This window comes from Apiospora aurea, assembly GCF_038362705.1.
Source record: "Apiospora aurea strain CBS 24483 chromosome Unknown utg000003l_segment0_segment0, whole genome shotgun sequence".
NCBI classification, from domain to species: domain Eukaryota; kingdom Fungi; phylum Ascomycota; class Sordariomycetes; order Amphisphaeriales; family Apiosporaceae; genus Apiospora; species Apiospora aurea.
Window position 1 is genome coordinate 697,082 of NW_027117390.1, and position 23,799 is coordinate 720,880.

Genomic DNA, 23,799 nt, shown 5'->3' on the forward strand with positions numbered 1-23,799 from the left:
ATGGTCGCATTACTTCCCTCGTGGCTCACCGCCCTCGCCGTCGGCCTTTCGCTCGCCCCTGACGGTGCTGTGGCGGCTAAGTCCGGCCCCTCCTTTTTCAGAAAGTCTGCCAGCCCGTCGTACCGCAGCCCGGGCAACTGTCCCGAGCGATGCAGCGTAGCCGGGCCTAACCCGGGCAACTGGTCCGTCTACCCGGACTTCCAGCAGATCAAGAAATGTAAGGAGACCATGTTCTACGACTTCTCTCTTCATGACCGAGTGGACGAGCCGGAGACGACCCACCGCATCCACGCTTGCTCGTCCTTCGGCCCCGACTTTGCCAAGCTCCCCAGCAACGACACCAGCGTCACTGTCGCCGCCTCTGTCCAAGTCAAGTTCCAGATGGGATGGTGGGAGGAGGGCTTTGGCCTCGCCGCCGGCAGCCTCCGGTCCCTGACCAAACAGATCCGCAGCTATGCGGAGCACGGTCATGGCCCTACCGACGGCCCCTTTATTATGTTCGGACAGGCTGGCCAAGCTGCCATCGGTCTCTACATTGGTCAAGGTCTGCTGAACCAAGGCCTCAGTGAGTCGGCCCTGAAGATCTTCCAGGACAACTTGGCCAATGTCAACGTCTCGACGCCCAGCCTCGCCATGCAGCTTTGCGGCGCAGACTACGACAGCAGCCACACCTTTGGTGTCATGGTGACTAGCAACGGCTCCTTTGGCCCCATCCAGGACGCCATTAAGACCTGGGGCAAAGCAGCCTGCCTGGAGTTCGCCGGCTCTACCAACCTGACGGGCCGGGCCTCGTTCACCACGCCGCTCAACCCGCCGACGCACGCGAACGGTACCGCGAACTCCACCGCGCTCAACAGTGCCTTGGTGGCGCGTGCCGAATGCAGAACCGTCCAGGTAGAGGACGGCGACAGCTGCGAGAAGCTGGCCGGTAAATGCGGCATCCCGCCCGCTGCCTTCACCAAGGTGAATCCGGCGTCAGACTTTTGTGCCAACTTGATGCCCAAGCAGCACGTCTGCTGCTCTATGGGAACCATGCCCGACTTCAGCCCCAAGCCCAACGCCGATGGCTCGTGCAACAGCTACCAGGTCAAGAAGAACGATAACTGCGACAACCTCGCGGCCGAGTACAGTCTCACGAAACAAAAGCTCGAGGACTTCAACAAGAACACCTGGGGCTGGAACGGCTGCAAACTCCTGTTCGAGGACACCGTCATGTGCCTGAGCAAGGGCACGGCCCCTTTCCCTGCCCCCATCGCCAACGCCATGTGCGGACCCCAGAAGCCCGGCTCAACGCCCCCGACGGATGGTTCCGACATTGCCGACATGAACCCCTGTCCTCTGAACGCGTGCTGCAACATATGGGGCCAGTGTGGTATCACCAAGGACTTCTGCGTCGACACCAACACCGGCGCCCCGGGCACGGCTAAGCCCGGCACCTACGGCTGTATTTCGAACTGTGGCACCGACGTCGTCAAGGGTGACGGTACCGGCGCCATCAGCATTGGGTACTTCGAGGGATACGGCTTGGGCCGTGACTGTCTCTTCCAAGACGCCTCGCAGATCGACACTTCGAAGCATACGCACATCCACTTCGGCTTCGGCACCCTCACCACCGACTACCAGGTCGAGGTGGGCGACGTCCTGTCGACGTACCAGTTCAGCCAGTTCAAGAAGATCACCGGCGCTAACAAGGTCCTCTCGTTCGGCGGCTGGGCCTTTTCGACCGAGCCCGCCACGTATTCCATCTTCCGTAACGGCGTGACGCCCGCCAACCGTCTCCAGATGGCCACCAACATCGCCAATTTCATCAAGACGCATGACCTCGATGGTGTCGATATCGACTGGGAGTATCCCGGAGCCCCTGACATTCCGGGTATCCCGGCGGCCAGCAAGGACGACGGTAAAAACTACCTGGCCTTCCTGGTGATTCTCAAAAACCTGCTGCCGGGCAAGTCCATCTCCATCGCAGCGCCCTCCTCCTACTGGTACCTCAAGCAGTACCCCATCAAGGACATTGCCAAGGTCGTTGACTACATCGTCTACATGACCTACGACCTGCACGGCCAGTGGGACACGGAGAACGCGAACTCGCAGGAGGGCTGCGCCAACGGCAACTGCCTGCGAAGCCAGGTCAACCTGACGGAGACCAAGCAGTCGCTTGCCATGATCACCAAGGCCGGTGTTCCGGGCAAGAAAATCATCGTGGGCGTGACCAGCTACGGGCGCTCCTACAGTATGGCCGAGGCCGGGTGCTGGGGCCCGGACTGTTTGTACACGGGCACCCGCATGCAGTCGGATGCGACCCCGGGTAGATGTACCGGCACCGCGGGCTACATTGCCGACGCCGAGATCGCCGAGGTTATGTCCGGCCACGGCCCTAAGCGGGCCGGAAGCCGCGTCACCAAGAGCTTCGTCGACTCGAGCAGCAACAGTGACATCCTCGTCTACGACGACCTGCAGTGGGTCAGTTACATGAGCGCCTCCACCAAGAAGACGCGCGCCTCGCTCTACAAAGCCTGGGGCATGGGCGGCACCTCGGACTGGGCCACCGATCTGCAGGAGTACCACGATGTACCGATGCCGGCCAAGGACTGGGCCACATTCAAGCAGCGCGCCAAGGCGGGAAATGACCCCAAGGCTGACGACTCGCGCAACCACACCTGGACCGATCTTGATTGTAAAGATGAGATGATCGTCCACAAGGGTATACACACCCCATATGATCGCTGGGAGGGCGTCCACGCCGATGCGGCCTGGGCAGACTTGGTCCGGATCTGGAAGGACACGGACTCTAGGTGGGATCACAGTTTCATGGAGTCGGTGGAGACCACGCTCAAGATAGGGGCTGATCCCAGCTGCGGCCGATTGCTCAAGGACAACTGCCAGCAGTCCCGGGAGTGCAGCGGTGGTCTAAATGAGGAGCTTTCGGGACCGGCGGCCCAGCTCATCTACAACTCCCTCGTGACGATCCACCAGACCTACGCCGACTATTACGATGCACTGTTCGCCGCGGCGAGCTCAGAGATCAGCAATGCACTGGACGACCTGGAGAACAAGTTCGCGCCGATCCCTGCCGAGCCGGATAACACATGGCTTTTGCTGCTCATCGACCTCATCACCGTGGGAACGCTTTCGGCTGCCGGGCCTTATTTCAACTCGGTCCTGAAGAACATGCCCTACTTCGTCGCCAAAGAGGCTGCAGGGAGCGCGGCCTTCGACAATGCTAAGGACACGACCATGAACTTGATCGGCCAGAGTACCACTATCGCCAAGGACCTCTTGAAGACGCCCGAGTCGAACTGGACGGCCGAGAGTCAGGACTCCTTCACCAACTACATGGGCCAGGCCATCACGGGCTGGGGCAACGTGACCGCAGTCGGCCTCAGCCGGCTCTTCGACGGTAGCGACGCGTCGCTCGACATTATCTGGGACGTCATCTCGGACGGCAAGCTTGTTACGGGCTGGTCTGGCAAGGAAACCCCAGACGGCAAGCCCAAACAGGAAGATCCCGACCATAACGCCGCGAATGAGCTGCGCCAGAACATCGCTAAGTCCTTCTTCGGTTACGCCATCCCCGCGTTGTGGCAGGTGTCCCATACGTACGCCTTCGTCATCGACTCGGGCTACGCCTGCGACGACGACAAGCCGCTCGGCGACTATCTCGACGACGACACCATGGACGCCACGGGCGAGTGTGTCGAGGGCCGGCGCTACTACCTGGCTCACCCGGACGGCGACGCCCACAAGTGCGAGTGCCACTACTACGACAACGGCCACTGCCAGCGCGTCTGCCGCGACCAGAAGTTCTCGGCGCCGCCCGGGCTCGACTCGCTCGACGGCAAGATCTTCGGCAAGATCACCAGGAAGGACCTCATCACCGGCTCCGTCCGCACCTACCTGCAGAACGGCAAGACCAACGGCGGCGGCTTCGCCGACCCCACCGACGGCGGCACCATCGACAACCTGCTCAAAGTCGACGTGACCACCCCGGGCTTCATGCGCCTGCCCGTCTGCAGCCCTGCGCGCGCGTTCCAGTCCTGGGACACCACCAAGAAGGGGTCGAGCCCCCACTACCCCTGCGACATCCCGCCCGGGCGCGACACCTGCGGCGACTCCACGTTCGAGGACCAGTCGAGCGGCGCCTCCCCAAGGTCGAGGACTGCCTGCAGATCATCCGCAACATCGAGGGCGACGGCAGCACTGACTACACCACGCAGGTGGTGGGCAAGAACCAGCGCGAGATTGGCAACTCCGGCACCTGCCACTTTGGCGTGGAAGCTACGAAGGTTAACGGCAACGCTAACTTTGTCGTCGGTGGCCAGGACATGATTGACATCATCAACGAGGCCGTCAAGCGGTTCGGCGGTGATGGCCGCGTTGGAGCTAAGGGCAATATGAACTGCAACGGTAACATCAAGCAACAGGCAGTGAAATGGGGCATCTACTAGACAGAACCTGAGCCACGGCCGGTGTTCCTTCTTTTTTTTTGTTTTTGTATATATTATTGAAGAAATATTATTCATTGTTCATAGTAGAAATTCGAACAGTTAGATCTGTTTCGTAACTGTTCTTGCGAAGCTGAGATCAGTGTTGGAGCCCCTTTATGAAATATAAGACCAGATACGTTTATATATATGGTGGTCAGGTCGCCGCGGAGGTTCTGGACTTGAAAGACTGGTCTCGTAGTATAGGCTAGGCGGGGAAACGGCCGCATCGGGGCCATGATCGGAGTGAAAGGCTTGGAGAGCAAACATAGAAGACAAAGTGGATATTCATCTTCCCTAGATCCTAGCGTCGAATAGTAGTCTCGTGGTTACGGTGCGCATTGCCGAGGTGCCCATGGTCAAATGAGGAAGTACTCATGATGGTGTCTTATGAAAGCCAACTACTCGGGTGGAACAGAGACAACAAACAGATCGCTCGAGTCTGCCAAATCGACTAAGACCGCTTAGTTGGGGGCAAGTAGGATAGCGAGATGGGTGAGATCGTGGAAACATCGTATAATTGTGGTATGATATTGCTTAACTCTCAGAATAAGCATCCGACATTGATGGTACGACGAGTCCGCTAGGATGGAGTAGTCATTGGCTCCCGACTGATTCCAACGGGGAGTAACCAAATCAGCTCTCAAGTGATTAATTCGATATTCCCGAAAACCAAATAATGCTTCGTGCGGTGTTATGCCCCTAACTAGCGACGCGGTAGGTAGGAAGACTGATGAGTAAATGAAGTTGGAATCCCTCATCTCTGTCAACCTACATGACGAAGGGCTAGCCTCTCATCAGTTTATTCGGCCCCGTGTGCTCATAAGGATCCCCCAAAGTGCGATATGTCCGAAATTGTGTCGGTAGGCCCGCAGGGGCCGCCCGTTTGACGGCCCGCCATTGGCGGGATTCTCATAGTTCTCGAGGCCTCGGGGATACCCGGTTTTGATAAGCTGGGGAAGCTCGGGTGACGGCGCCCGTGTCATCATTGCTAGCACTGCTGGTGTCGAAGTAGGATGGAGAAAGGGTTAGCCAGCCCCTTGACGCGACCAGCGCGCTACGCTAGAATTTTTAATGGTGTATGCAACAGCACTGCAGTGCAGTTCTACCTCGTCCTAGGCGGCGGTACTCCTCCATGGTCAAGGCGGGGTACCGTTTCTTTGGGGGCTGGGCCGAGGGCTTGGCTTCGTGCTTTGGCTTGCTGCGGCGGAAGAGGCGCTTGAGTGAGCTGCAGGGACTCATTGCAGATGTCGAGTGAGTTGACACATCGCGTAGAAAAAGCGAGGAGGTTGAAAATGGGTGGATCTGTGATGTGTTCGAATAAAGGAACTTGGGATAGCAGATATACTGAGCCAGAGCCCTTTCTCCGTTGTCTCTGTATGCTTGTTGAGTGAACGTGGTCGGGATTGAGGGGTTAGAGTTGCGGTTGAACAGTTTGCTGTTTACACGGGATGGTGGGAAAGAGGAATCGATCTACTGGCTGAGGATCTGGTCCGGTTGACTGCCCATTCCTGCTTTGGACGCTGACGGAGATGGGTTATGTTGAGTTCGTGGGACTATAGGAAGTCGAAAACTTAAAAAGGGGGAGCGGGTTTGGACAGAGATGGGGCCCATCTTTGGAATCAGCCACCCAACGGAGGCCAATGATGTAAAAGAAGCAATCGACTTAAACCCAAGCAGTCGGTAAACTCAAATCCGTAGACGGTAAACGTAATATCATCCATCATCCGTCTTGCATGGCTTGCTGAATTAACACTCTATATCAAGTAGCTATTGATGACAAGCCAAGTTCTATTAAGTTCGCTGCATGCATATGAGCTATTTCATGTTTTTATAATCCATGGTTCATATTCCCCTTTTGCACAGGAGCACTGGAAACATATTCTTGCGAGTGGCCTCGAAACATGTGCTGAGTATTATAGCGCGGGTAGACGGGGCTGCCAACGCGCAACGGACCGTCCACCTCACAATCCAAACTCATGCCTGATATATCCGTATCATTAGGGACCAAATACAACATCTCCAGTTCCCACGGCTCAATGAATTAGAACCTCATGTCCAGACTTTTGCAGTTTAATTCGAGGAGCTGCTTGTTGATGAGGAGGATGTTGAAGTGGTGCTGCTGCTGCTAGAGACCGGCATTGTAGGGGGTTTTGCTCATTGTTGCTCGACAAACACATGCAGGGCACACTTGTGTGGCGCAGAACTGGAAGCTTGGGCTTGGCGCACATAACGTCCGCAAAGGGAAACAACAGGAGAGCCCAAGAGCCCTACACAAGCAGGGCTTAGGGAGCTTACGTACATGTAGGCAGGCAGGGCCAATTTCACACGCATATGTATTCCCTAGAAGTCAATCAATTGATCAATTTTCCGAGTCGAGCGCTGGGCTGGGGCCAGTGTGACGCCGGGACCCAAAGCTTGGCAGTTTTTATCGACGTACAGGGCTTAGCGGGCCCCACTGGTGCGCCCATCTGAGAGGATCTCCAGCGCTGAACTGCCATACACGCCCCAGGTTTGGGGGAACAGCGGCTGGGGTCTCACTAGCGGCTTGGCGATCTTACACTCCTATTCAGGTCTAGCGGGCTTCTGCCAAACTGCAGGGACGAGCCCAACACGACGCGCGTGGGCTGAAGCAACACCTGAGGGACGCCGCTGTGAATGGACCAATTGGGCTGCATCTTGTCAATGAGACAGGGACAAGCAGCCTTCAAACATATATGAACCTGTGGTCATCTTCCCTTTGACAACAACCTTGGGAGCCGGTAAACACCAAACACACTCGGTCCTTAAAGGCATCATCATTTGCTTTCTTTCTTGTTTCTGTTCGGTTCTCTTCTCGCTTGTCTTCTGGTCATTTCATCAGCATTAATACTATCCCTTGTACACCTCGCAGAAACCAAACGCCGAAACGGCTATTGCGCATCTCAAAATGGCTTACAGTGACCCAGGTAGGAGAGCTCCGCGGTCCGGATCAGGACTGCCGGCCATCTACTGACTCAGCATACCCAGTCCCCTACAGTTTGTACGTTTATAAACCGAACGAGGTCCTTCCCATCGTCTTCGCCGTTCTTTACGCCATCTCAGCCTTCTTCCATGTTTGGCAATGCCAGTAAGTGCCCCAAACTCGAGAGTGGACTTATCCGGGCCAACTACATGGGCAAGACCTAAGCTGACGCTCCATGCTCCAATAGCCGGTACAAGGCATGGAGGGTCTTGGGACTACACCCTCTCTGCGGTGTCTTGTTTGTTATCGGTTACGCTGCGCGAGCATGGGCCTCCACCGGCACGAACTACCTCTACGACGAATCTAGGCCGGCCAACTTGGGCTTGTTCATCATCAGCCAAGTCTTCATCTACTGCGCTCCGTAAGTTCCATTCGCAAATCAAAAGGGGGAGGGAGTAGAAGGGGACATAGATGATTTGGATCATCCGAACTACACCAAACCGGATGCTGACTTCAATCTCTCCTTTTCATCCAACAAACAGGCCACTTCTCGAACTCGCAAACTACCACATCCTCGCCCGTCTATTCTACTTTGTGCCGTATCTCGCCATCCTCCCCGGCCGCCGGGTCATGGGCATCTTTGGCGGCATCATGCTGTTCGTGGAGGGCCTCAACGGCCTCGGCGCGGCGCTGGGCACGAACCCGAAAATCACCAACACCTCGATCGGCACCGGCCTCATGCTCACCGCCAACGCGACCCAGGTGGCCGTGATCCTGACCTTCCTGGTCCTGGCGAGCACGTTCCACTACCGGTGCGAGACCCGGGGCGCGAGCACGGGCATGCTGAACCTGCGGAACCGCCGCGGCATCCGCAAGATCATGATCACGCTCTACGTCAGCATGGTCGTCATCCTGGTGCGCTGCTTCTACCGCCTGATCGAGCACACGGGCGACAACCACATCGACTACGAGGACGTCGAGACCATGCGGAAGCTGCACCCCTTCCTGCGCATCGAGTACTACTTCTACATCTTCGAGGCCGCGCTCATGCTCGTCAACTCGGCCCTCTGGAACGTCCTCCACCCGGGCCGCTTCCTGCCCCGCACCATCCAGACCTTCCTCACGCGCGAGGGCAGCCAGGTCGAGGTAGCGCAGCCGTACGACTACCGGCAGCCCTGGCAGAAGGTGGTCCACCTCTTCACCATGTGCGTCCTCTACCGCAAGGACGACGGCTGCCCCTCGCCCTCGCACAAGGAGCGGTCCGGCAAGATCGTCGCGCCCTCGGACGGGGGCGGCGGCGGCTACGACTCGGCCCGCCAGCCGCCCATGGCGTACGAATCCTCGCCCTCCTCGGCCCCCGCCGCCCCGGGCAAATACTACGCAAACGGCGGCAGCAGGGACACGTCCACCTCGCCCGTGGAGATCTTCCTGAACATCCTCACCTTGGGCTTGTACGGCGCCCTGAAGCCCTCGCACAAGAATCGGGGGTCGCGGAGCTTCCAGGAACTCGGTGAGTACCCACTTGCTGACCGTCACGGATCGCATGAGCGGTTGCGTGGGCCCGACTAAGCTTTGAGTCATCTGTGTTGGGGGTGGTCGATGATGATGATGAGCTAGTCAATGTACACTTGTCGGTTTTGATTTCTTTTTCTTGCTTTGCATCCACTACCTGCTATCATCTGTCCATTAACGGAAGTTGGATCCTAATCGTTGTGTATGAAAACAGACAGAGTGGACCCGCTGGGACCGACGAGGCACGCTGTGGAGATAACGTCTCAGGGGCAGCAGCAGCAGGCGCGATAAGGGTTTCCTTCCTTCTTCCTGGTTCTTTTCACCTCTTCCCCCATTTCTTGTATCTTAGTGCCGCCTATTTCACTTGTACTTGGAATCATCACGGGTGAGAACATCTAGAAGAGCTCGAATAGGTAATGAATGTAGAGTAAAGTCGTATAGAAGGAATTAATGGAATCATCCACACAGTGTTCGGCCCCTCATGGCTCTCATATACGCAATCTTCAGCAATGGTGCTCTCACGGCTGAAACAAGGCGCATGACCGGTAACGACTGTACTGTGACAAAGCTCTTAGAGAACCAAACTACCTCGAGCCGTTCAGTAACCCCACTGCCTACACCAATGCTTGACCATCTCTGGCGCCACTGCTGGTGTTGAACCCAGGGTAGGGCATCTCTCGATTGCGCTCCCGGTATCAAATAAAATTGGTCGAATCCCGACTTTGGCCCTGTCAGACAACCTACGGTATGTCGCTTGTTGCCTTCTGCCCCCGTCATGAGTCACGGATGAGATTAGTCTTTTACTGGCAATAGGGTCGTAGCAGCAAACCCACTAACCTGCCTGGAGTCGCCTTGAAGCGTTGATGGCTTGGATGGAGTCAATCCCCAGTATGAAGAAGTCCATATCAGGGTGCTGCTCAGGCCGAGGAGTAAGGAGTGCGAATAGAGAAGGGATCGAGTCGATCAGAGACGCCTCCGAACTGACGTCAATCCCTGCTGTGCCAATGTTGTTGCGTGGCTCATCCATCAAGCTGTACAGCTCCTCCACTTCACTTCGTCTTGTTGTAGCTTGGCCGTCGCTGCTCTTTGTATCAGGCCTTTGGTAGCACGAGGAAATGGTTTCGACGCGCTAGCTAGCATGCATGATTGCTTCTGTATCGGCGCATAGGCGGCGACATTGCTGAACCACGAGGGAGGACGTTAGCTTGACGCTCACTTTGGGACGCAGCAGATTTGGGACAAGGACTCGCCGATACGCTTCCGATACTACAGGCCAGATGCTATCGATGGTTTGATTCTTCTCTGCTGCAGTCTCGGAAAACTTAGCCGGCTACACCCAACGTGTTGCCTGGTGTCTGTTACTCCCTATGACCATAGCCCCCTTCACGTAAGGGGATTGAGACACAGTCGCTTCCAAAGAGATTAGATTAACCTTTTTCATAACTTCGTATTCATTTGGAGGACTGCCTAACGCCAAGGGCTTCTTGCATATTCTGATGCTTCGTAATCATATCGTCGAAGCGTAAGCCGTAACCATAACCGTCCGAGATAGCAAGTCAAAGATGTGTGTGTATGCCTGTACCCTCCCTTCATCTTTCCTCTTAACGCCTTTTCTCTTCTTCAATCAAGGCAAGTCCAGTCCAGTCCAGTCTTCGGGCAAAGGATGCATGATGCAGCAGTAGGTTAGGTCGGTAGGTGTATCCTACTCGACTTAGACCTCGTCAACGGCCATCGGCATCTGGCCGGCGCCAAGCTCCTCCTCGGCCTTGATCATGGCATCCACGCCGACGAGATCGTCCTCGAAGCTGGCGGTGCCGCTGTTGGCACCGGCCAGGTTCAGCTGCTGCATCTGCTGCTCCTCGTCCTCGTCGTAGACGGGCTCCATAATGATCTCCTCGCTCTTGGGGACCTTCTTCTTGCGGCTGCCGCCGCCGCCGCGAGCACTGGCGGCACCGCCACCACCACCGGCGGCGGTGCGGGACTTCTTCTTGGGATGGACGGGGAGCCGTCGCCGGCGCCGTTGGTGGCGATAGCGGCATCGTCATCGGCCTCGGCTTCGTAGTCGTCGTTACTGTCGGCGGCGGCGGCAGCAGCAGGGATGACAGGGGCAGCAGCGGTCTTCTTGGTGGCGCGCTTGCGCTTGGTGGCGGTGGAGGCAGTACCCTTGGCGGCACCTTTGGTGGTGGTCTTGTTCTTGGGGGTCTCGGGCGGGTCCTGGTCCTGGCCCTGGCCCTTGGTCTTGCCGTCCTTGTCGACCCCGGCCGCGGCTAGGAGGCGGATCTTGGTGGTGCGCCAGCACTCGCGGGCGCTGGCGGCGTTCTTGTAGCCGCCGAGTGTGGCTAGCTTGTCGAAGTCGATCTATTGGTTTGGAGAAGAGGCAAGGTCAGCTTGTCTTATTTTTTGTTTCGGGTTTCTTGGTTTGGAGGAGGGAAGGAAGGATGGGGGTTTGGGGGATGATGGTGGTATTATGAATATGGTGAGAGGAAACGGGACAAAAATATAGCGGCGCCTATTTTGGTTGGCTGTATGGCCAGAGATGTTTCGTGATGCTTGGTGATCATACCAATGGAGAATATTGTGTGTCGATAATATGGTGAAGAAAATATGAGTTGCACCGGATAGAGCATGACAGTGGTAGGTAATACTGGGTGAGCCATGGGGAGAACTCCATTGGCATTCCAAAACGCCATATACTATGTGTATGGTTCGCCAGGTTGTTGACAGTAGGGTAATATGCATGGCGCCTTGACGGCAGGAGTTCGATTCGGGTCGAGATGTGAGAGAGTGAAGTGAAGCAAATGCAAGACTTACCTTGATGTCGCCTCCGAGGCAGGCCCAAACCATGGCGCTGACCTCCATGTCACGCTGAGTGAACTGAGGCTTCTTATTCTCGGCCATTGTTGCGATGAAGGGGAGGTAGTAGTGATGGGTGAAGGTGTGAGGTGTGGTTTGGTTTGGTTGGTTGAGGTGGTGGGAGAAGTAGTAGTAGAAGAATAATGAGTAGTCGAAAGAGTGATGGGAGGAAGAGAATGAAAAAGAAAAATTGTATTTGTCTTGTATGGATGCAGAATGGGGGACCTTGACTTGAAGTAAAAGGTATTGGTAAGATGATTTGTGTGAGGTTGGGTTGGGGGACTGTGAAGGTATGGTTTTGGTCTGGTTAGCAGTTGGGAGGGTAACCACAGTTGCAAGTTGGAGAGTGTTATGAAAGAAAGTGAAGAAGGAAAGAGGACGGATGGTTGATGGTAAACAGCCCAATTGTTTACGCGTCTTGGGGTGGGTGAATGCAGATGGTGAGAGATGGGTAGGCGGCAAGTTTGGCGGCTTCCTGTGTAATGAATAGGAAAGCCTTTGAATTGGATTGTTTCCATTCACGGACTATTCACGTTCTGTCTTCCACCGCTAGAATGCAACAGTACAGTGCCTCCCTTATAGGTTAATTGTGCTAGGCAACCATGCTGTTACTGGGATATCGTCCCTTATCGTAAGCGTCACCATATCAACCAATTTATGATGATTGATATTTCCTAAGTAAGATAATGAATTCCTGCACCTACGCCTACTGCGGCTCATGTTCCTTGCTCACTAATTGCAAGAAGTTGGTAGAACTTAGGTAAGTAGGTTTAATCATCGAACATGGCCTGTGAGCTCGCCTCGAATTGGGTATTGGATCTTAAGCCAGGCAGTTGCCAGGCACGCTTGCTTCTTTATCTGGTCACATGAACATCAGAAACTCGAATTGATTGTGATAATGTCATTTTGGGACTTGCCTGGCTGCAAGCCCTTCCACGGATGGGAGGACTGAGGCCCTTGCATGATGGTAGAGAGCGCCTTATATGTATTCGCCACTGTAAAGGTCTCGACCATGAAGCCCCAAGAACAAGGTTCCCCGGCACATGCCCTTGTTGTTCCATGGCTGACTTGGCTGCCTCAATTCAAGAAGGTACACGGAGGTCTCTTACCAGCCATGGGAGAGACTCCAGCTCTTTGAGCGAAGGTCTCGAGTTCGACTCAGGCATCACTCCCGTCAACTCCCCCATAAGTTTGGGCAGCACCGTATCTTGATTACCCAAAACAAAGAATGGCAACCGTCAACGTTCGAGCAGTGACTTCCGCACCTGCCGCGATAGACACAACCACTTCACGGGAGACACGGCCGCAAGGTGTCTATCCAGACACAGATCGACTCGAGTCAGATGTACAGAGAATACTAGGGAGGTAAATCAACCAAACCTCATCTCGTGCAACGCTCCTTTTCTCCAATTTCTTCCTCTGACTGTGTAATATGAAGTACATTCCCGAATCCCGAGGACAGCGGTAGGCTTCATAAAATGAAAGCTGCCAAAATCGCATTATTCGAGGCGTCATGGTGGGCTTATAGCTCACATGAAGCTCTGAGAATAGCGACATGCCTTTCTATTTGGGTGAGCTGATTCATTCTCCTCTAGTTCCGTTCCACTTACTACATCGAGCACAGGTAGATGGTTAGAGTCACGACTGTAACAAGTACGTTGCATCCAACGATGATCAACCTCCAAGTGGCGTGAGGAGAAAAGCGCTACCATACATGTTGGTTGGTGCTACCAGAACTCCCAATCAACAACGCCCCCACGTTACATCGCCGGCTTGAGGCTCCGCCAACATCAATCGTACAGCTGACATGAAATAACTCCTTCGTCCTTCACTCGCACCTTTTGTTCATGAACTCTTCTTGTAGCATCCAGTTCACGCCTTCCTCGACTTCAACCCTTCTGCCACATTTGCTTCCAATTCCCAATACTTGTTTGATCCAATCGTCCAGTTATACAACAGCATACAACATGATTTCCTCCGAAGGCTGGGACCATATCGTGGTTGGCGGCGGCCTGGCAGGCTGTGTGATCGCAAGTCGCCTCAAGGAATACCAGCCATCTGCCCGTATCCTGGTCATCGAAGCAGGCCCAGATGTCACCCAGAACCAGGAGATCCTTCAATTCCACTCTCTCAACTTCTTAGGCGGTCAGTTCGACTGGGCCTACAAGACGTTGCCTCAGAAACACCAGGATGGGCGTGAAATCGACATCCCCTCCGGACGTGCTCTAGGCGGCGGTTCTATCATCAATGGATATGAGTTGCTCAACTACTGAAGAAGCAACAAAGGCAAGAGAACTGATGAATATAAATATAGGTGGATGGTTCCGAGGCTCTCGCGCCGATTTTGATAGCTGGGCCGACCTAGTTGGTGACCAGCGTTGGGGCTACGATGGCCAACTGCCCTACTCCAAGAAGACCGAGAAGTGGTACAATGACGAAATGGCCGAGCAGCATGGCCATGATGGCAAGTTCTACATCGAGTCTCCTATCTCTACAAACCGCTTGTACCCCCTGGCCGACATCGCGGAGCAAGCATGGCGTGAAATGGGCATTGAGACCCTGCCTGGTAATGACATGAACGCCGGCACCAATCTTGAAGTCGGCCAGCTCAACGAGAACAGGCACCATGGCAAACGCCAGGTTGCCCCACTGGTGTATTCTTTGGAGGATGTTACAGTCCTGACCGACGCACTGGTCGGATCTATCCTCTTGAGCGAAGATGAGGGAGTTAAAGCCACCAGGGTCCGTCTGGCTGACGGGTCCGAAATCCATGGCAGCCAAGTCATTGTCTCTGCCGGAGCGTACCGAACCACCCAGATCCTGATGCTCTCGGGGCTTGGTCCCAAGGAGACCTTGGAGAAGAACGGCATTCGGCCCGTCCTCGATGCGCCCGAGGTGGGCAAGAACTTCAGCGACCACATCATGGTCCGCATGAACTGGAAGCTGAAGGATCCCTCCAAAGGCTACGCCATCGGCTCGGCGAACCCCCCTTTTTTCGGAGCCTCGATTCGCCACCGGCACACCGGTCAGCCACATCATCTCGGCTGCAGTGCCCCGTAAGGGCCTTGAAGCGGCCATCGCCAAGGATGAAGGCAAGGTGGATCCCAACCACTACTTGCTGAAGCGCGAGTTCGCCATGACGGAGACCATGGTCCTGTACCTGGCCGTCCCGCCTCTTCAACCCGATGGAAACCACATCAGCAACTTCTCCATGGCGATGAAGCCCACCTCTCGAGGCACCGTGACCATCTCGTCCAAGGATTCGTCCGACCCGCCTCTTCTGGATCCCAACTATTTCGCAACCGAGGTCGACAAGCACGTGTGGCGCCATTTCTCTGCGACAGGTCTCGAAACTGATGGCCAGCGACGCCACAGTCTTGGGTCGGGACATTGTGGCGGGCGATGCGCCGTACCCCGGGTTTAAGCCGTTGACCGTCGACGCAACTGACGAAGACTTGGACGAGAGAGTCCGAGGCCAGGGTACGTGAGTGATGTGACAGAATAAATCATTCCAGTACTCAGTGAGCTAACGCACCGCGTACTAGATCTACATACCACGGCCCTGGCAGCTGTTCGATGGGATCGGTGGTAGATACCGATCTGAGATTCAAGGAGGTCCAGAATCTGCGAGTTGTCGATGCATCCGTCATCCCCATTGCCCTTGGCTCCCATATCCAAGCTGCCGTTTATGCGCTCGCGGAGCAGGCTGCCGTTGTTATTTCACAAATCGGTAATCATTGAGATTAACTATATAAAGCTAAACTCGAGAATTGACCTATCTTATTCAATACAGGGAAGGTCATAAAAGAATACCCTACCCTGGGCTTAACGCTAGCAGTGACGCCATAGATGGTCAAGCATTGATGTAGGCCCGCAAGGGAAGTAAGCGATGGCAAATGAACATTATACTACCTGGCCTACCTGAACCCCAGACTTATATGATGCGGAACTCGCGCTCCTTCAGAGGCTTGGGCCCATCCAAGTTGAGCAGGCCCTTGAGCTGATCCAAGCTACACTCGACCCTAATACGACCGATCCTCGTCGAAGTACCCGATTCATCCGTCTCCAGCACCCACAGCACGCTCCTCTCCGACAGCCCGCAGGCGTGGAAGTCATCGCCGCCCAGCAAGACGATCTCGATCTTCTTGATAGGGCCGGGAACGTCGTGGGGGCAGCAGGCGCGGCGGCCGCCGGTCTTCCCGAGAAGCTTCGTCTGTTCCTTCAAGCGCTCCATGAAAGGCCACGGGTCCTCGGCACCTTCGCTGAGAGAGAGCGATGCCGCACGCCCACAGAGTCTCCACTCTCTCCCCTTCCGCATGTTCCTCAATTCTAGGAAACTGACCGGTATGGCCAGCGTGGTGCCGATGAGAGCTGTGGGGAGGAGCGCGTGTTTCTCGCGCTCGGTGCAACGACGGAATAGCTCGCGTTACTGTATCGACGTCTCACCGACACCACTCTCGCCATCGCTCAGCTCAAGCTGGATATCGTGTAGGTGGTTCTTGAAGTTCTGCAGTCGCATGAACTGCCAGTCGAACCGAATAGCACCATCCCATCCCGCCCAGGACCATGAAGGGAAAAGCGGTCGCCGGCGCGGGCGTACTTCTTCTCCCTCCCAGCAATCGTGTACATGTTCCCATCCCAGCGCGTACGGAAAGCTGGTCCGTCGGAGTTCGGCTACTTGCCTCGGCCAGTAGCGAGGATCCCAACCCAGGACTTCCGATGCCTCGAGCGAGACAAACGGGATACCTACGATGTTCTCGATGCTGTTATCGGCTTCATGGTAGTATCGGAGAATACCGGCAAATGCGTTGATAGCATCATCGTCGAAGCGAAGGTTTCGTCTGCTGTAGGATTCGATTGCATGAAGAAGAGTCAGGTATTCCCTGTCGACAGTGACCCGCGGGTCCAGATCCAGTGCCCGGTATATTGGCTGAGCCGTGGCCAGCTCGACGTCATGGTTTGGAATAGTTTCGTATCGGCACATATTGTCGCATTCAAAGTACATCTGCTCGTCGGTGAAGATCAAACGCCGGCGAGATAGCAAGGCCTCTTGGAGAGTCCAAGCTCGGGTCGCCCACCAAGAATTTAATATTACCCTCTGTAGGTCGGAGACGGTCGAAGAGATCTCCACCATGCCACCTTTAATCTCACGAAGGCGGTCGGTTGGCAGCGACGGTTCTGAGTTTATGCGACAATGCTCGGAGGCCGATGAGCAAGTACGCCAATGCTTGAGACGGACAGCTGTGGAGACACCTGGGAGTCCATAGTCTTCGTCCTTGCCAGCGGCGGCGATGAGGGTGAGGGCTGCATTACGGTATACCCTGTCCATCTGATTGATCTGACGATGGATCAAGTGCTTGTCATTCCCTTGGATGCAGTACTTGTCGACCCAGAGGTAGTTGAAGCCCAAAGCGATGACCACATTGATTGCATCGTTTATGACCCTTGGTAGTGGCTCTGGCAGCGAAGTGCCCACAAACTTGGGCCCGGTATGGTAGCTGGACGTTGCACGTTGCTGATGCGTAGACGCACTACGGATTGGCACATCTTGGACGGTACATGGTTAATACGAGTAGGGCGCACAATGATGATAAATGCTTACTCGAATCGGAACTCCATACGTAGCTGAGTGCGATGTATTGGTGAACCGTATCGGGCTGGACGATATTGAGGGTGCGGCAGTCTATCAAGCGAAGTTCAGATACGGCTTCAGTGACACGGCGGCACTTTTCGTGCGACTCGCAGCACTCCTGGAACCACGCCAGAGCCGAAGCTGGCCGATACTGAGCGGGGAGTCGCCAACTTCTTCTCGACTCGAGGCTATTCCTCCTGATCAATGTCTCCATCGACATGGCTGAATATTACTCGGGATCTGAGGGCCATGCTTGGTTCTGATGTGGTCTGGGTTGCTGTCGAAAGAAGGAGGCCCAGCAAGTGAACATTGCCGAATTCATTAATAAACCACACGGAACAAAGCCCAGAGGGGCGTAGAGGGCGGAGGTGGAAGCACTTGAGCGCTGCCTGCGAACTGAGACGCCCCAGTCCATTCGAATGAGGTAACATGCCGCCCAGAACCAGTTGAGGGACTTGGTACTTTTGCTAATAGAAACGCTGAAGCCAGTCAGGATTCCAAGAACAGCGTGGCAGTGTACGTCTTTGTCTCCAAAGGGATGGGCTGCCGTGGCATACAAGACGCTCATTGGTCGTATGGTGGCTAGTGAGAGCGGTGGCTTGCATTGAGCGGGGTTACCGTCGCAGGCAGACGCGATTCTGGATTCCGGGGAAGGTCTGTCCAGCCTGAGACCGCCGATCGGTACGATGAAGTGAATCGGCGCATGCGTATTAGGGAAGAGGTAGCAGCAAGGCGTTCGGCGGGGCTGTCTTGTCAGGCTGATCGTACCCCTGATAGGTGGATGGACTGACGCATGATCACACTACGTTGTGGTAGAGGCTGGCACGAGTAGGTGATTTGCATGTTTACGGATCGGATTCAGCCGGGCTGTGTTGACACGCTTGATCATAATGGTCATGGGCGCATGGGCGGTATGAATGATGGCCGAGCAGCCAGGCACAAAAGGAAGAATGGCCGGAGAGACCTGCGGGGATATTTTGAGGACGTGTTTACTTTTTGTCAGCCAGCTTAACTTTCTGCCGCGCACGTCCCCTTAAAGGGGCTAGAAGCATATGTCCGGTGACGGCCCCCTTTTTTTACATATCAGCCGAAAATTCAGCAGTGTGTTTACTTCGACCCTTTGGCTGAAAGTGAAAAAAGCTGGCTGCCGTCGTCTCGTCTCTTCCTATTAACCGGCCAATCGGATCGACGAATCTCGGCTGAATGGTTCAGCCGACCTTAGGCCGGCTGATCCAGCTTTTTCTAGGGCCTTACAGGGCCTTATAGGGCGTAGAGGGCTCTGTAAAGGGTGCTGTAGAGGGTGCTATAAAGGGTGCTATAGAAGGTGCTGGAGGGTGCTGTAGAGGGTACTGTGAGTGTGGCATTGCTCGCGCTCGGTCGTCAACGTACCGGATGAACGCTGGCCTTATTTCGACGCCAGCACGGAAGGCGCCGGTGACGTCGACGAGAGCATCAGCTGGTAAGCCGGATCGAAAAGCTGGCACAAAATAAGCTGCTGAAGAGGTGCGTGCGCGGCAGAAAGTTAAGCTGGCTGACAAAAAGTAAACACGTCCTGAGTGTACGACAGCAATCAACCCTTGAAGCCAATCTGGATAAGGTCGTACCTTCTCCAGATTGGTTAGATCATTCCAGGCACTGGCGGGGTCCAAGAGACTTGTTTCAGCCCACTAGCTTTGCCTGTCCGGGCCTGCTTGCAGCTGTGTTTTGGGGCTCCCCAGCTGAAGCAGTGGTGGAGTAGTGCTGAGAGGCATGCAAAGCTGTACGGGGACACATTGTTTCCAAGGTCGACATGCGTTGGAAACGGAAAGGGAGAGCTGAAGCTTAACAGATCCAGGTTGCGAGATGTATCAACATTTATATGAAAGAGGCTTACCTCTGATATCAAACAATTGGATATTGTTACACGCGCATGCATCTGGCGAAATGTTGATGGATCTAAGCATGCTTACACATTTGGGCCAGCCAAGTCCCCAGCTCAGTCGGCCGGTCCCCTTATACCCCAGAAGTGGGCAATCAGCTGGGTCCACTTGACCTTGAAACCAAATCGACTCGTCGCGTCGTACGCATTCTCACCTCGGGTTTGGAAATCGTTTGTTGGATTCTGCCAGCAACATCATCGCCCGTAGACACAATGAAGCAAGCTGGGAACTGGTTCGGTACCGCGACGCTGTATGTATCCTTCGCGCTTGCTTTGTTCTGGACTCTCAGTATCCTCAGCCAAGTAGAGAACCTCGTCCCGGACCATGAAGCAGTGTATGCAACTAGCCTGTTGGTGCATATCCCGCCAGACAGCGACGACGATGCTTACCACATTGCAAGCTACTAATCTCTTCCTCCATGTTTCGTGCCGTGTTGCTAACCAAATGAATGCAGGTCAGTGTCGATTTGGACGGTCAGTCAATGCCGCTGAACATTGACACGTCGACGGGCGATACCTTCGTCGCCTCTGACCAATGCGATACGGCGAACTCGAAGAGCGGATGCTACGCGCGGGATGCGGCATTCAAGATCGAGGTTAGTTGATCCCAAGGAAGTCTCCCGAGCTATTTCTAACGTGTTCATCTCAGGAAAACACCATCGTTCATAAACAGAAGTTCGAGCTGGAACTCGGCGTTGGTCGTTCAACCGGCCAACTGGCCACTCTGAGAGCCAACATCTCCGGTCTGGAAGTCGGCAGTATTTCGGCAGGTATGGATAGACCATGCTCCTACTTCTTTTTGACTTGAGATCTCGGACGTCAAGCTCATCTCCTACATAGCGCTTATCGACAAGGCCATGCCGGACTTATTCCAGCACGGATCCTTCGCAGGCATCTTAGGGCTAGGGCTGCGTACAGCATCTTCCCAATGGCTCCAGTTCCAGAAGTTGCCGCTCATTGAAATGTTGATTACCCAAGGAAGGCTAGCCAAGCCTCTCTTTTCATTGCGCTTCCCTCGTCTGGGCGATCCGAACGCGATGGCTGGAGTCCTTTCTCTTGGGGAAATCGAGGAAGAGTACATGCTGAAGCCGATCAGATACAGTGATGTCGTCCAGTTCTCTTCGTGAGTACTCCTCGCCATACAAATCAGACCTCCCTGGCTCCATTCGATTGGCGCATGCTGACACCTCGCCAAAGGTCGCCAGAAACCATTAATGACCTTTCTACGACGGCATGGGCTGTCAGTCTGGAAGGCCTCCGAATGAATGGCGTCGAGTCGCAAGTCAGCCCAGGTCAATTCCGCCCGGATGCCAAACATGTGTCCATGATTGACTCGGGGGCATCCCATATCTACTTACCTACAGACGACCTTCATGCAGTCGTCAAGAACTTCGAGGGCAAGACGGAGGTTCGACGGAAAAGTAGCCAAGGGTTTCCCGGCGAAGAAGTGTACTTCGAATGTTCCATTCTTCAATCTCTCGAGCTCAAAGTCAATGGGGTATGGTATCTCGTCGACCCCCTCGATATGCTTGTTAGCCATTCGAGCCATACGGCTGAGGATGGAACTGTGATGTAAGTTCTCTTTCGGTCGTGTGACCCCCAATACCGTATTGACTGCGAATAGGTGCCGTGCTGGGATTGGAAGCAGGCAAAGCGCCAGGATCGGCGACAGCGTCCTGGGTATGCCTTTCTTGAAATCAGTGTTCACCATCTACGATTACATGTCGACGGACATGTTTTCGAAGACCCCCGTCTTGGCCTCCTGAGCCTGGTAGATCAGCGGTTGGCCAAGAGCCGGTATGACGACTTGTACACGAATCGACTCCCTTGAGACGCCAGGTCCATCTGAATCCTGCAGAGGCCGTAAACGACCGAGGCTACCGAACCTCTTCAAGGCTGCCTCTCTCATCAAAAGCAGCCCGAGCGAAGAGAAAGCGCTGCACAAGCTTACGTGAGGCACGGAGGTTGGATTCGGGGGCCTGTTACCGACTGTGGCATGGGCTTATCGATCTTCATGTATCAAAGCCGGGCGAAATAACTGGAGCGGACGCTCGCTGTCCCGTCGCAGATTCCCTAATGTCGATCCCTCTCAATCAACTCACTACGGGTTCAATAGCACACCTGCATGAGGAACGGCGCCGTTCGAGGGAATTACACTACCATGAATTCAGTTCTCTTTCGAAGGCATACTGAATAGGCCGCCGATCCAGCTTTCAACCTTGCGACCCAGCCAGCTACTTGCCTATTGAGTCGGTTAGTGGTTAAGAAATCTACAACAGTGCGGAGCGCGGGAATCAACAACAGTAGCGGATGTAATGCAAAGAGTGCAATTAGAGTAAATTCAGATTAACTTTAGAGAATGGCTGAACGACACCGTCTGTCGCATATATATGCGTAATTCCTAAATGAAACCAAATCGACCGTAGGCGTTGCTATTTGTAATGTCTCGACCAACATCAATCACTGTGTACTCCGCAAGCTCGGCCAGTCGGCGGCCTTGTTGATGTTCGGACGGACCTTGGCATATAGATCGTACGCCTCACAGCATTCGCCTTTGGACCACGGCACCTACATCAAATGCTCGTTTCCATACAAAAAGGGGGGTGGGGGGTACGTCAGTGCCTCCTTCACTGCGCTAGGTTCGTCATTGACGAGTCCCAGGGCTCGAATTCTTCATCCCTCGAAATGGGTATCATCGGGGTGGCATTCGGTGGAAACCGGGTCCGCACTGATTCGATACTCGGCGTTAGTATTGCTCTTTCAGAAAAGAATGGATCCCATTGCATGCTCCAACCCGCACAGCAGGCACTTAAAACAGAAAAGAACTTGCAGGAGATACATACGCGTAAGAGGCGGTCCAGGCACCCGGTAGAAGCTCTTCCTCGGGGATCATCCCAGGTCCTTGATAGGGTGACATGTACCGTCGGCCCCGCGAATCGCCGTACAAGAAGCATTTATGCACTATACAGTCATTTTCGGCCGGCATGCTGAACCTGAGCATCTCGAAGAAGCGGCACGGGCGTTTTGGCATCCGGTTCCCGTTCCTCGTCCGGCCTCACGATTGATGTTGTTGATTCCGTGGGCGACGGAGGCGCGTCGGTGGTAGCTGTGCTGTCATTGCCGGAGGGCTCGGCCGGCATCAGTGGATGGCTTTTGTGACGTCAAGTCACCAGGGGCTCGGCGGGATCGAGGGCGCTGCAGTAGCCGGAGCGAGGCTCCGGGGCGTAGGAGGCCGACCAGGAACCCCGAGCCCAAATCTGCTCGGGGATGTAAGAAAAAGCATCATCGTAGTACTCGGGTCCCCACGTCTCACTATACAGAGCGCAGTGCTGTATATAGAGTGGTTTATTCATGTCCGTGTTGAGCCGCATGTTGAAGGATCGGCACTGGCGAGTCCAGGGTTCGCCAGCGGCCGTCGCGTTACGCCGCTGCTCGAGGCACGCTGCCGCACAGTTGTCGGCCAGCTTGTCGGCCTGCGTCACGAATTTCTCATGGAACTGTTTGCTGAACCCTTTCGGGTCATGCTCGAACCGGACATAGCCAACTTCGGTGCCGCGGCCGTGGCAGTCCCGCGGCGGAACATGAGGTCCTGCTCGATGGTGTACCAGCGCCGTGAAGTCACCACGAATGTCCTCGGCGGCGCCGGGTCGATCCTCAGAGGGTTTCTTCGGATGCGGTCCGTTCAGTCGGGCTCTTAGGCAAAAGGGATATTCTGGGAAGATTGCGCAAAGGTCTGGTTCAGGGGGAGGAGATTGGTGCCGCGACCGAGGGCCGGACGGTGAAGGCCGCAAGGCTGGCAAACACAATGCTCCTCATGCTAAGTGGCTGCATCTTGGCTTGGGTAGTTTGTTAATTGATCAATGGAATTTTCGACTTAGAATCAAGGAAATAGTGATTGTGAAGCTTTGTGGTATGTGATTCTGTCATCTGAGCGGGCCTAAGGAAGAGAAACATCTTGTTGGTTATATAGGCGGCGCAACCCATTGAGAGAGCTGTTTGAGGCAGTTTTGGCAGGGGCCAAAATATCAGACTTGAGCAAATATGGCGGAGATGGTTTCCCATACATGACGAATGGCCAGGAACCGTTCGGGTCACTCGAGGACTGCATGCATAAACAAATAACAGGGGAAACTCTAAAGCATGTTTGGCGAAGTTGAAGCCACCTGCAACGGCACTGTTGAACCCCTTAACTGTATCGTACCGAGTGGGCACCCCATACCTTGAGGACGAACACATGCTTCTTTGCTATGGACAATGAAATGGTCTCTCCCAAATGCCAAGCTGAAAGTCAGGAATGCCGGCGTCGTGGATCACAATCCAGCTAGCATTGGTTACCTAACTCCTTACCTAACGTTGAGTAATATGCACTTATTACGGTTTTGTTCCTGGTGAGCCTGGCTTTCGACTGAGACCACGCCAAAGGCGAGGTGCATCGCGGATCCCTCCTACTCACTTG

General features: G+C 54.8%; 7 protein-coding genes across 7 annotated transcripts; 4 read left to right on the top strand and 3 right to left on the bottom strand.

Annotated features, from left to right (window-relative positions):
• PG986_004051 (uncharacterized protein) lies at positions 1 to 4,448 on the top strand (the record flags this gene model as incomplete). The annotated part of the gene is made up of 2 exons (XM_066840273.1): positions 1 to 4,151; positions 4,199 to 4,448. 2 exons carry the CDS (start codon positions 1 to 3, stop codon positions 4,446 to 4,448), a joined length of 4,401 nt encoding a protein of 1,466 aa, XP_066702900.1.
• Positions 4,449 to 7,413: 2,965 nt separating this feature from the next.
• On the top strand, positions 7,414 to 8,997 carry PG986_004052 (uncharacterized protein; the record flags this gene model as incomplete). Its single annotated transcript, XM_066840274.1, has 4 exons — positions 7,414 to 7,432; positions 7,494 to 7,593; positions 7,676 to 7,849; positions 7,971 to 8,997. The coding sequence occupies 4 exons, from the start codon at positions 7,414 to 7,416 to the stop codon at positions 8,995 to 8,997; spliced, it is 1,320 nt and encodes a 439-aa protein (XP_066702901.1).
• A 1,654-nt stretch (positions 8,998 to 10,651) lies between these two features.
• Positions 10,652 to 11,838, bottom strand: PG986_004053 (uncharacterized protein; the record flags this gene model as incomplete). Its single annotated transcript, XM_066840275.1, has 3 exons — positions 10,652 to 10,883; positions 10,940 to 11,298; positions 11,752 to 11,838. The coding sequence occupies 3 exons, from the start codon at positions 11,836 to 11,838 to the stop codon at positions 10,652 to 10,654; spliced, it is 678 nt and encodes a 225-aa protein (XP_066702902.1).
• Positions 11,839 to 13,760: 1,922 nt separating this feature from the next.
• On the top strand, positions 13,761 to 16,126 carry PG986_004054 (uncharacterized protein; the record flags this gene model as incomplete). Its single annotated transcript, XM_066840276.1, has 6 exons — positions 13,761 to 14,028; positions 14,108 to 14,718; positions 14,756 to 15,100; positions 15,138 to 15,277; positions 15,339 to 15,523; positions 15,726 to 16,126. 6 exons carry the CDS (start codon positions 13,761 to 13,763, stop codon positions 16,124 to 16,126), a joined length of 1,950 nt encoding a protein of 649 aa, XP_066702903.1.
• Positions 16,127 to 16,219: 93 nt separating this feature from the next.
• On the bottom strand, positions 16,220 to 17,645 carry PG986_004055 (heterokaryon incompatibility protein-domain-containing protein; the record flags this gene model as incomplete). Its single annotated transcript, XM_066840277.1, has 2 exons — positions 16,220 to 17,340; positions 17,396 to 17,645. The coding sequence occupies 2 exons, from the start codon at positions 17,643 to 17,645 to the stop codon at positions 16,220 to 16,222; spliced, it is 1,371 nt and encodes a 456-aa protein (XP_066702904.1).
• Positions 17,646 to 19,556: 1,911 nt separating this feature from the next.
• Positions 19,557 to 21,109, top strand: PG986_004056 (uncharacterized protein; the record flags this gene model as incomplete). The annotated part of the gene is made up of 6 exons (XM_066840278.1): positions 19,557 to 19,678; positions 19,804 to 19,939; positions 19,993 to 20,113; positions 20,184 to 20,466; positions 20,541 to 20,915; positions 20,968 to 21,109. 6 exons carry the CDS (start codon positions 19,557 to 19,559, stop codon positions 21,107 to 21,109), a joined length of 1,179 nt encoding a protein of 392 aa, XP_066702905.1.
• Positions 21,110 to 22,504: 1,395 nt separating this feature from the next.
• PG986_004057 (uncharacterized protein) lies at positions 22,505 to 23,174 on the bottom strand (the record flags this gene model as incomplete). The annotated part of the gene is made up of 2 exons (XM_066840279.1): positions 22,505 to 23,008; positions 23,109 to 23,174. 2 exons carry the CDS (start codon positions 23,172 to 23,174, stop codon positions 22,505 to 22,507), a joined length of 570 nt encoding a protein of 189 aa, XP_066702906.1.
• Positions 23,175 to 23,799: the final 625 nt, after the last annotated feature.